This window comes from Gobio gobio, assembly GCF_949357685.1.
Source record: "Gobio gobio genome assembly, chromosome: 10".
Taxonomy (NCBI): Eukaryota; Metazoa; Chordata; class Actinopteri; order Cypriniformes; family Gobionidae; genus Gobio; species Gobio gobio.
The window spans coordinates 57,204,905-57,217,790 of record NC_137116.1 but is presented as its reverse complement, the minus strand read 5'-3'; the positions used below and the strand labels follow the sequence as shown (position 1 = coordinate 57,217,790).

Sequence of the window (12,886 nt, the reverse complement as noted above, 5' to 3'; positions counted from 1 at the left end):
ATGGATAGATGCACTTTTATGATGATAGATGCACTTTTATGATGGATAGATGTACTTTTATGATTGATAGATGCACTTTTATGATGGATAGATGCACTTTTATGATGGATAGATGCACTGATGATGGATGGATGCACTTTTATGATGGATAGAGGCACTTTTATGATGGATAGATGCACTTTTATGATGGATAGATGCACTTTTATGATGGATAGATGCACTTTTATGATGGATGGATGCACTTTTATGATGGATAGATGCACTTTTATGATGGATGGATGCACTTTTATGATGGATGGATGCACTTTTATGGACTTCAAAAATTACCCAACAATCACTGCCATTATAAAGCTTGGAAGAGCCAGGACGTTATTAATATAACTCTGATTGTGTTTGTCTGAGAGAAGAATGTCATACACACATAGGATGACTTGAGGGAGAGGAAATCAAGGGCTAAACTTTCCCTCTAAGCAGAAACAAAGATTATATGGTCATATGATTTGGAACAACAAGAGAGAGGAGAAAAGACAATGACAAAAGTTTGATTTTGGGCTAAACTCTCCCAGTATGTGACCGTATGAGATTGGTGGACTTCTACATCTGCTGTGATTTCCTCAGTTGACCTTCTGGGGCTTCTCAACTGGAGATCAAACACTGAGAGACTGGAAGAAATCCTGCAGAAACTGATGGAAGTCGATGGAGGGGAGATTATTAAAGTAAGCTCGTGAGAAAACACAACACTTGGCCTTCTGCAAAATGCTGCTTTATGATCTGAAGTGTGTGTTGTGTGTGTTGTGTAGTTCCTGCAGGACACACTGGATGCTCTCTTTAATATCATGATGGAGACCTCGGAGGAAGAAACCTATGATACACTGGTTTTCAATGCCCTGGCAAGTATTGATCCTTTAACTCGCTCTTCAGAGATGCACTAGTGGCCAAACTGGAGTTTTTCCAGTAATGAAAAACCTGGAAATATCGAGACCAGTCAAAGACCAGTCATATTGTTCATATTGCACTGGGAGAATCACACAGTTGATCATCATCAACTATAAAAATACATGATTATTATATCATTATTTAAGAGATCTTATTCTTATTATTATGAATTCTTGAAATATGAATATGAATATATAATTAATATGCATATAAACGCTAATGGTAACATTAATATTCATATTTTACTTTCTGTGACTTAACAAATTTACATGATTATAATTATTATCAACTTATATGGATATTAATGATTATGAATAATTAGTAATATTAACAATCATATTCACATTCATATATACTACTACTAGTAATAACAATTATAATAATACCGTCTCTAAAAAAGCACAGAAAATGATGAAATATTATTAATGAATAATGATACTATTATTCATACTAATGATCATTAATATTCATATTATCTTTAATAATAATAATAATACAATCTCAAAAAATTCACAGAAAATAATGAAATATTATTAATGAATCTATTATTCATACTAATGATAATTAATATTCATATTATCATTAATATTCATAATTATAATAATAATAACAACAATAATACAGTCTCTAAAAAGTCGCGGAAAATGATGAAATATTAATGATACTATTATTCATGCTAATGATCATTAATATTCATATTATCATTAATAATAATAATACAGTCTGTAAAAAGTCAGAAAATAATGAAATATTATTAATGATACTGTTATTCATACTAATGATCATTAATAATCATATTATCAATACTACTACTACTACTACTACTACTACTACTAATAATAATAATAATACAGTCTCTAAAAAGTAACAGAAAATAATGAAATATTATTAATGATACTATTATTCATACTAATGTACACATTAATAATAATAATATTAAACATCATAATAATCATAATAATAATAATAAAACTACAATCTCTTTAAAAAGTAATGAAAACTAATAAAATAGTAAGAAATCTATATTTCTATAATCATAATGTATTTTTATAGTTATGCTCAACCGTAACATTTTTCATGAAGTAGACCCCCAGAAGTGAAATATATGATATTATTAATGTATTTTTCCAGATTTACGCATTTTAATTAATAGTCAAATTTCATTTAAGTGAGTTGAATAATCCTTGCATATTATTCATATTATGAATTAAGTATAAAAAATAGATCTTAAGACATTTTGTATAAATCTTAATGGAACAAGGGAAGGAAGTTTAAGTTTTATACAAAATGTTTTATTAAGCTCTATTTTTATGATAATATGCAAGGAATATTCAGTTCAATTTGATTAAATGTGACTCTGAATTGAACTGTGTAAATCTTGACATAAGGCTTGAGTAGTTTAGTGCATGAATCAGGAATGATAGTCTTAGTGTGTGAAGCTGATGCTCATGAGTCTGGAGTCTGAAGTCAGAGGAAAGTCAGAGTAAAGTCAGAGTAAAGTCAGAGTAAAGTCAGAGTAAAGTCAGAGTAAAGTCAGAGTAAAGTCAGAGTAAAGTCAGAGTAAAGTCAGAGTAAAGTCAGAGTAAAGTCAGAGCGGCTTCATCAGATATTCATAGGAGAACCCTTACCGCTCGCCGTATGGCTCATCTTCCCCCTCACAGATAGACTGCTCAGATCTGACCATATGATGCAGAACACCATCATTTACTCTGGCTGAGGATCTTTTTATTACCCACTGTTTTAGCTGCCTTACATTTAAGTTTTAGATGAAAAGCAAAAGTCCGTTTTTTATTAATTTCTGCTGTAAAAACTGATTTCAAAATGTAAAAACACATGTAAAATATATATTGCACAAAATGAAAACAATTATGTTAATATTATTATTATAAGTGTGGTTTTTTTTTTTAAAGCACATAAAATAAAATAACAAGCATGATTTCATCTCTTAAATGTCTTAGTGTGTGTTTTAATCATAATTTAGACTTTTTAAAAATCTAATTTCAACTGTTCATCTCACAATGACTTAGCATGTCGTATTTTCAACTTTTTATCTAATAATGAGGACTTTTAAAATCATATTTTCAACATTTGATCTTATAATTATGACTTAGCATGTCATATTTTCAACTTTTTATCTTACTATTATGGCTTTTAATATCATATTTTTTTACTTTTTATCTAATAATGAGGACTTTTAATATCATATTTTTTTACTTTTTATCTAATGAGGACTTTTATAATCATATTTTCAATGTTTTATCTTATAATTATGACTTAGCATGTCACATTTTGACTTGATCTAATAATGAGGATTTTTAAAATCATATTTTTGACATTTTATCTAATAATGAGGACTTTTAAAATCATATTTTTGACTTTTTACCTAATTATGAGGACTTTTAAAATCATATTTTTGACTTTTTATCTAATAATGAGGACTTTTAAAATCATATTTTTTACTTTTTATCTAATAATGAGAACTTTTAAAATCATATTTTTTACTTTTTATCTAATAATGAGGGCTTTTAAAATCATATTTTTTACATTGTATCTAATAATGAGGACTTTTAAAATAATATTTTTGACTTTATCTAATAATGAGAACTTTTAAAATAATATTTTCAACATTTTATCTAATAATGAAGATTTTTTAAATAATATTTTTGACTTTATCTAATAATGAGAACTTTTAAAATCATATTTTCTACATTGTATCTAATAATGAGGACTTTTAAAATAATATTTTTGACTTTATCTAATAATGAGAACTTTTAAAATAATATTTTCAACATTTTATCTAATAATGAAGATTTTTTAAATAATATTTTTTACTTAATCTAATAATGAGGACTTTTAAAATCATATTTTTGACTTTTTATCCAATGATGAGGACTTTTAAAATCATATTTTCAACATTTTATCTAATAGTTATGACTTAGCATGTCATATTTTAGACTTTTTATCTCACTATTATGACTTTTAAAATCATATTTTTTATTTTTTATCTAATAATGAGGACTTTTAAAATCATATTTTCAACATTTTATCTAATATTGAGGACATTTAAAATTATATTTTTAACATTTTATCTCTTAATTATTACTTTATGATAGTTGAAATGAGCTGATCAGTAATATAGTTGAATATTTAGTAATAATCAAGTTGGTTGTTATTATTTTTCCTGCCAACTCTATCTTTGGTTGCATAAGTACAAAAGAAAGGACGTTTTGCAGATGCACTTACTTTAATTTGATGAACTATAATTGAATGTTTTGGATTTAAAGTCATGTATTTGTGCTTGATTTGTCCAGGTTTTCATCATCTCCCTGATCGGCGATGTGAAGTTTCAGCATTTTAACCCTGTGTTGGAGACATACATCAGCAAACACTTCAGTGCGACTCTGGCCTATCAGTAAGAGCTTCTGCCCTTCGTGTCCCAGTTCATGTGTTTTAATATAACGTGGCCGTTTTTGTTGAGGTTTAATTCTCACATGGCCATCTCCCTCTAACAGTCTCTTCTTCTCTCACCTGTTCTCTACACACCTGACGCTCTCAGCTCTGATCTATATTTATTTGCAAGCTGCTGTAATTGCCTTGCTCTGCCTTGTCTTTTCACAGGAAGTTGACCAAAGTGTTGAATTATTTTGTGGGTCATGCTGAGAATCCGGCTCATACTGAGCGACTGTACGCTGCCTTGAAAGCCTTCAAATATCTCTTTCGTTTCATTGTGCAGTCTCGAGTTCTCTATCTGAGGTGGGTTCTGGCCCTTATTTCCTCTCAGGGCTTGACTGAACTTGTCCTTCATCTGACAATGCAAATGAAAAAAGCAGCAGTAAAGATGAATCTTTAGAAGCCACTCGCTTCTGTATATGTACAAACACAATTGAACCTCAATCTGGAGCTCAAAAAAGGCAATTAAATCAAGAGCACTGGCTCAAAGCAAAGCCTGATTTACTGCAGAATAAAATTACAGACATTTATATGCAGCATGAGGAGCACTCAGAGTCTGGGTGAACGGATGATGGAGAGATGGATGGAGAGGTGGATGGACAAATAGATGGATGATGGATGGATGGACAGACAAACAGATAGATGGACGGATGGATGGACAGATGGATGGACAGATGGATGGATAGATGGATGGATGGATAGACAGATGGATGGATGGATGGATGGACTAATGGATGGACGGATAGATGGACGGACGGATGGATGGATGGACGGATGGATGGATAGGCAAACAGATGGATGGACGGACAGATAGATGGACATATAGATGGACAGACAGATGGATGGACGGATGGATGGATGGATGGATGGATAGACAGAAGAATGGATGGATGGATGGATGGATGGGTGGATGGATAGATAGTTGGATAGATGGACGGATGGATGGATGGATGGATAGATAGGTGAATGGATAGAGGGATGGACAGATGGATAGATTAATGGATGGATGGATGGATGGATGGATGGATGGGTGGAAGGACGGAAGAATGGATGGATAGATGGACGGATGGATAGATGGATAGATGGAAGAATGGATGGATGGATAGATAGTTGGATAGATGGACGGATAGATAGACGAACAGATGGACAGATGAACGGATGGAGGGATGGACAGATGGATAGATTAATGGATGGATGGATAGATGGATGGATGAATGGATGGGTGGGTGGGTGAATGGGTGAATGGATGGATGGACGGACGGACGGAAGAATGGATGGATAGATAGTTGGATAAATGGACGGATGGATGGATGGATAGACGAACAGATGGACAGATTAATGGATAGATGGATGGATGGATGGATGGATGGATGGGTGGGTGGATGGATGGATGGACGGAAGAATGGATGGATAGATAGTTGGATAGATGGATGGATGGATGGATGGATAGATGGAAGAATGGACGGATGGATGGATAGATAGTTGGATAGATGGACAGATGAACGGATGGAGGGATGGACAGATGGATAGATTAATGGATGGATGGATAGACAGATGGATAGACAGATGGATGGATGGATTGATGGATGGGTGGGTGGATGAATGGATGGATAGACAGAAGAATGGATGGATGGATGGATATATAGTTGGATAGATAAACGGATGGATAGACGAACAGATGGACAGATGAACGGATGGAGGGATGGACAGATGGATAGATTAATGGATGGATGGATAGACAGATGGATAGACAGATGGATGGATGGATGGATGGGTGGGTGGATGAATGGATGGATAGACAGAAGAATGGATGGATGGATGGATAGATAGACAGAAGAATGGATGGATGGATGGATAGATAGACAGAAGAATGGATGAACGGATGAAAGATATTTTATTAAAGGCAGCGGCTATTTACACTAATTAAAAATATGCAATAATAATAGTGTGTTATCACTTTACAATAAGGTTCATTAGTTAACGGACGGACGGATAGAATGATAGAATGATAGAATGATAGATAGATCACTAACATGTTCTCTGCTAATTCTGTTTGTTGTTTGTCAGGTTTTATGGGAAAAGTGAAGACGCAGGGCAGTTTCCCGACTCCATTCGGACATTATTTCTCTCAATCAGTAACCTGATGGACAGACCTCTGGATGAAGGAGTGAAGATAAAGGCAGGCTTCACCCAGACATTTATAAAAGACAGGAAGATTTACTCTAGTGTTCAAACGTTTATGATCAGTAACTCATTTATATGAAAGTAAATAATACCCTTATTCAGTTACAAAAGATTTCTATTTCAAATAAATTCTGTTCTTTTTTAATCCATGAGAAAAATATATCAAGGTTTTACAGAAGTATGAAGCAGCTCAACTGTTTCCAACATTATAATAATCATAAACGTGTGTTGAGCATCAGATCCTCATATGAGAATGATTTCTGAAGGGTCATGTGACACTGAAGACTGGAGGAATGATGATAAATTCAGCTTTGATCACAGGAATACATTATCTATATATATTTATACATCTGTTTTTCTCACAGGGAGCCATCTTGAAATATCTTCCCACCATCATCAATGAACTGCAGAAGGTCTTTGACGCTGTAGAGCTCAGGTAAAGCACACATCATGCTCCTAATGAACCCTAGAGTGGGTAAAGAACATCACATCTCTATATTCAATCATCCCTGAGATCAGATCTTACACACACACACACTGCAGACATTCCAGAATCACACACAACTTCTCAATATCAACTGAAGATCCACCGCTATAATCCTCATGCCAGAGTTCAGTATGGATGGATGGATGGATGGACGGAGGGATGGATGGATGGACGGACGGACGGATGAAGCAATGGATGCACGGATAGATAGATGGATGGATGGGTGGACGGATAGACGGATGGATGGGTGGATGGTGGATTGACGGACAGATAGATGGATGGACAGATAGATAGATGGACAGATGGATGGATGGATGGATGGATGGATGATAGATAGATGGATGGGTGGAAGGGTGAATGGATGAATGGGTGGATGGTGGATTGATGGACAGATAGATAGATAGATGGATGGATGGATGGATGGATGGATGGATGGATGGATGGACGGATAGATAGATGGATGGATGGATGGATGGATGGATGGATGGAAGGGTGAATGGATGAATGGGTGGATTGATGGACAGATAGATGGATGGATGGATGGATGGATGGGTGGATGGTGGATTGATGGACAGATAGATGGATAGATAGTTAGATAGCAAGAGTGATAGATGGATGGATGAATGAATGGTGGATTGACAGACAGATAGTTGGATAGATAGATAGTTAGATACCAAGAGTGATGGAAGGATGGATGGATGGATGGATGAATGGTGGATTGACAGACAGATAGATGGATAGATAGATAGATAGATAGATAGATAGTTAGATAGCAAGAGTGATGGATGGATGGTGGATTGATGGACAGACAGACAGAGATGGGTGGATGGATGGATGAATGGGTGGATGGATGAATGGGTGGATTGATGGGTGGATGGATGGGTGGATGGATGAATGAATGGGTGGATGGATGGGTGGATGGGTGGATAGATGGGTGGATGGATGGATGAATGGGTGGGTGGATGGGTGGATGGATGAATGGGTGGGTGGATGGATGGGTGGATGGATGGATGGATGGATGGATGAAGGGGTGGATGGATGAAGGGGTGGATGGATGGGTGGATGGATGGATGAATGGGTGGATGGATGAATGGGTGGATGGATGAATGGGTGGATGGATGAATGGGTGGATGGATGGATGGATGAATGGGTGGATGGATGAATGGGTGGATGGATGAATGGGTGGATGGATGAATGGGTGGATGGATGGGTGGATGGATGAATGGGTGGATGGATGAATGGGTGGATGGATGAATGGGTGGATGGATGGGTGGATGGATGAATGGGTGGATGGATGAATGGGTGGATGGATGAATGGGTGGATGGATGGGTGGATGGATGGATGGATGGGTGGATAGATGGGTGGATAGATGGGTGGATAGATGGGTGGATAGATGGGTGGATGAATGGGTGGACGGATGGGTGGATGGATGGGTGGATAGATGGGTGGATGGATGGATGAATGAATGGGTGGACGGATGGGTGGATGGATGGGTGGATAGATGGGTGGATGGATGGATGAATGGGTGGATGGATGGATGGATGGGTGGATGGATGGATGGATGAATGGGTGGATGGGTGGATGGATGGATGAATTGGTGGGTGGATGGATGGATGGATGGATGGATGATTGGGTGGGTGGATGGATGGATGGATGGGTGGATGGGTGGGTGGATGGATAGATAAATGGGTGGATGGATGGGTGGATGGATGGATGGATGGGTGGATGGGTGGGTGGGTGGATGGATGGATGGATGGATGAATGAATGGGTGTTTGGATGGATGAATGGGTGGATGGATGGATGGATGAATGGGTGGATGGATGGATGAATGGGTGGATGGATGGATGGATGAATGGGTGGATGGATGGACGAATGGGTGGATGGATGGATGAATGGGTGGATAGATGGACGAATGGGTGGATGGATGGATGAATGGGTGGATAGATGGACGAATGGGTGGATGGATGGATGAATGGGTGGATAGATGGACGAATGGGTGGATGGATGGATGAATGGGTGGGTGGATGGTGGGTTGACTGACAGATAGATGGATAGATATTTAGATAGCAAGAGTGATAGACGGATGGATGGACGGACAATAGTTTATTAAAATCAGCAGCTATTTACACCAAGTTAAAATATGCAATAATAACAGTGTGAATGATTATTTTTATTGAAATGATTAAATGGATGCTGCTTTATTGGGACACAGACGCTGTTCCTTGTATTGTAGACGTCATATTTCCACGTGTTGAATGTTTTCTGTCTGATCTGATGTGTGATGGGTGAAGAGTTCTCGCTCTGCTGGATTCCCCCGGCTCTCATCCTTCACTTCTCCTGTGTGATCAATCCTGTGTGTTCCCTAATGTTGGTTGACATCTCTAACATCCGAAGTTTGAAGACTAGTTTAGAGAAATGAAGGCTTGTGCATCTCAGATCTTCACACTCTTTTTTTATGTCAGTTCTCTCTTTTCTTGTAATTCCTTCTGACTTACGTTTTCCATACCTTTATTCGTAGTGATGCACCGATCATGATTTTACATGGCCGATTCTGATACCGATACCGATTTTTTTTCTTTCTTTTTTTTACACAATAAAAGAATGAAAGTATACATGAACAAGATGTTTATATGGTATTTAACAGGCTAAATTGGCTTTTGGCTAATGAAAACAAGTCCTCAATCTGAAATGAACGGGAAATTGAATTGGAAATGAAAAGGCTGAAAGGTGAAATTAAAGGCAACAACTGCATATTCTGCAATCCAAACAAAGACGTTACTTAAATCAGCATTTGTTTTTAAATTCAGTGTAAAGGAAAAAAGTCTTTACCAGTGAAATTAAATAAAACCAAAGTATATAATTGTTCCAAAATGTTAAATCAAATAATGTTTAGTGCAGCGAAAAAAACTAAGATGCTACAGCAGGTGCTTTTTAAATCAAATTATGTCAATGTAAATTTTAAGGTAAAATAAAGATGATCATCCTATAGGCTACAGAACTGATAGTATTTCATTTCTAAAGTGCATGTATGTTCTTCTTTAAGCTACAAAAATAAGTATTTCGGCTTTGTCACAAGTTAGTCTGTTTCGTTCTCATCCGATCCAACACGTGAGAAGCTGAGCTGAACAAACGCTCACTATCTACACTTGTGCAGGCGCGGAGGTCAGCTCGCGCAGCTCGCGCAACTTCAGCTCGCGCAGCTCGCGCAACTTCAGCTCGCACAGCTCGCGCAACTTCAGCTCGCGCAACTTCAGCTCGCACAGCTCGCGCAGCTCGCGCAGCTCGCGCAACTTCAGCTCGCACAGCTCGCACAACTTCAGCTCGCACAGCTCGCGCAACTTCAGCTCGCGCAACTTCAGCTCGTGCAACTTCAGCTCGCACAGCTCGCGCAACTTCAGCTCGCACAACTTCAGCTCGCACAGCTCACGCAACTTCAGCTCGTGCAACTTCAGCTCGCACAGCTCGCGCAACTTCAGCTCGCGCAACCTCAGCTCGCACAGCTTGCGCAACTTCAGCTCGCGCAACTTCAGCTCGCGCAACCTCAGCTCCCACAGCTTGCGCAACTTCAGCTCGCGCAACTTCAGCTCGCGCAACCTCAGCTCTCACAGCTTGCGCAACTTCAGCTCGTGCAACTTCAGCTCGCGCAACCTCAGCTCACACAGCTTGCGCAACTTCAGCTCGCACAGCTCGCGCAACTTCAGCTCGCACAGCTCGCGCAACTTCAGCTCGCGCAACTTCAGCTCGCGCAACCTCAGCTCGCACAGCTCGCGCAACTTCAGCTCACGCAACTTCAGCTCGCACAGCTCGCGCAACTTCAGCTCGCGCAGGAAAGCGGCTCTTCATTCCCTTCGTCGTTTCCCTCAGTTCTCCAGTTTCCGTTTGTAACACACAAGTCACATGTTCGTGAATGATTGCAATTAGTGTTAGACCGATATATCGGGCCGATATTTGCGATTTTTACATGTATCGGCCGATGCTTAGGTGCAAGTTAAGTGCACCTAAGCATTAAATGACTAGGTTGTAAATAGTATTAAAAGTATAAAAGTTTTAAGTATAGTACAGTCAGTGTGCACTTTATTATGCTGCTTGCTTGTTGATACTGTGTGCAATAGTGTAATTATTTTATTTATGCTTAAATATTTATTTTCAGAATTTAGTTTCACCACTGAACTCTTTGTTTCTTGTTCTACCTGTTTTTACTATTTGTTAAATTTAGTTTTTTTTTAGTTCAATAAATGTTCCTTTTTTAATTTTTAAATTGTTATCATGATCATTGTGTCATTTTTATAATGTAAATTGAGGGAGCAAAAGCAGTTCGGTTCCAAATATCGGCTCAAGAAAATCGGCAGCCCATATCGGTCATCGGCTAAGGCTGATGAAAAAAATCGGTATCTGCATCGGCACTAAAAAATCCATATCCGTCGATCCCTAATTGCAATATAGGCGTATTTTCCGCACTTCCGGAAAAATCAGCAAAAAAAAATACAAAGAAAACTAATATAAGCAAAAAAAATATATAAGCATAAACCGTCCGGTTGCCGATCACGCGATATAAGCAAAAACCGTCCGGTTGCCGATCGCGCTATATAAGCATAAACCGTCCGGTTGCCGATCGCGTGATATAAGCATAAACCGTCCGGTTGCCGATCACGCGATATAAGCAAAAACCGTCCGGTTGCCGATCACGCGATATAAGCATAAACCGTCCGGTTGCCGATCGCGCGATATAAGCATAAACCGTCCGGTTGCCGATCGCGCGATATAAGCATAAACCGTCCGGTTGCCGATCGCGTGATATAAGCATAAACCGTCCGGTTGCCGATCGCGTGATATAAGCATAAACCGTCCGGTTGCCGATCGCGCGATATAAGCAAAAATCGTCCGGTTGCCGATTGCGCGATATAAGCAAAAACTGTCCGGTTGCCGATCGTGCGATATAAGCAAAAAAACGATTGCAATTTTTGGCCGGTCAACCGGTGCATCCTTAGTTATTCGTTTTATTCTCTCTCTCTCTCTCTCTCTCTCTCTCTCTCTCTCTCTCTCTCTCTCTCTCTCTCTCTCTCTCTCTCTCTCTCTCTCTCTCCTCTCTCTCTCTCTCTCTCTCTCTCTCTCTCTCTCTCTCTCTCTCTCTCTCTCTCTCTCTCTCTCTCTCTCTCTCTCTCTCTCTCTCTCTCTCTCTCTCTCTCTCTCTCTCTCTCTCTCTCTCTCTCTCTCTCTCTCTCTCTCTCTCTCTCTCTCAGTGTTCAGCTGGCTAAGTTCATCGAGAGCATTCCGGGTTGTCAGATGGTGAGGCAGAAGCTGGGCTGTCTGGTGAAGGTTGTGGAGAGTAACCTGTTCAAGCAGTCGGGTAGGCCTGGACTCATCAGCTCATTCATGATCTCTGTGTGTCATCACAGCTCATACTCTGTGCTGTGCTTCTAGACTGCAGAGATGTTCTGCTGCCCCTGATCACAGATCAGCTGAGTGGACAGCTGGACGATCACTCACACAAGCCGGACCTGGAGGCCTGTGTGCAGCTGCTGAGCACTGCCCTGGACATGCTGGACGGAAAACACATGGTGAGGGAAGAGCTGATCTCAGACCATCTGATGGCCGAGGCACCGCTGGCTCACTTCTGCAGTTTATAGAAGTTGTGCACAGGTTTATCAGTCCACTGACATCAGCCTCTGTTTCCATGCAGGAACAGACCATAATCCATTATAGCCCACTGACATTCTCTGACGTCACTCGCCACACTCGCGCATCACAAAAACACACACTCGCGAAACACAAAAGCGAGTGATAAAACATTTGTGCGTGCAAGTGTGTGTGGGAGGGTGTGTGCAAG

General features: G+C 39.0%; 1 protein-coding gene across 1 annotated transcript in view; it reads left to right on the top strand.

Annotated features, from left to right (window-relative positions):
* The window catches only part of dock5 (dedicator of cytokinesis 5), a 153,753-nt gene that overhangs the window by 58,035 nt on the left and 82,832 nt on the right, over positions 1 to 12,886 (top strand). Inside the window, exons 19-26 of the mRNA XM_079828037.1 lie at positions 619 to 716; positions 801 to 890; positions 4,248 to 4,348; positions 4,555 to 4,689; positions 6,454 to 6,565; positions 6,936 to 7,006; positions 12,300 to 12,406; positions 12,481 to 12,617. Coding sequence (XP_079684163.1) covers positions 619 to 716; positions 801 to 890; positions 4,248 to 4,348; positions 4,555 to 4,689; positions 6,454 to 6,565; positions 6,936 to 7,006; positions 12,300 to 12,406; positions 12,481 to 12,617 — 851 coding nt within the window. The remainder of the gene's footprint in view (positions 1 to 618; positions 717 to 800; positions 891 to 4,247; positions 4,349 to 4,554; positions 4,690 to 6,453; positions 6,566 to 6,935; positions 7,007 to 12,299; positions 12,407 to 12,480; positions 12,618 to 12,886) is intronic.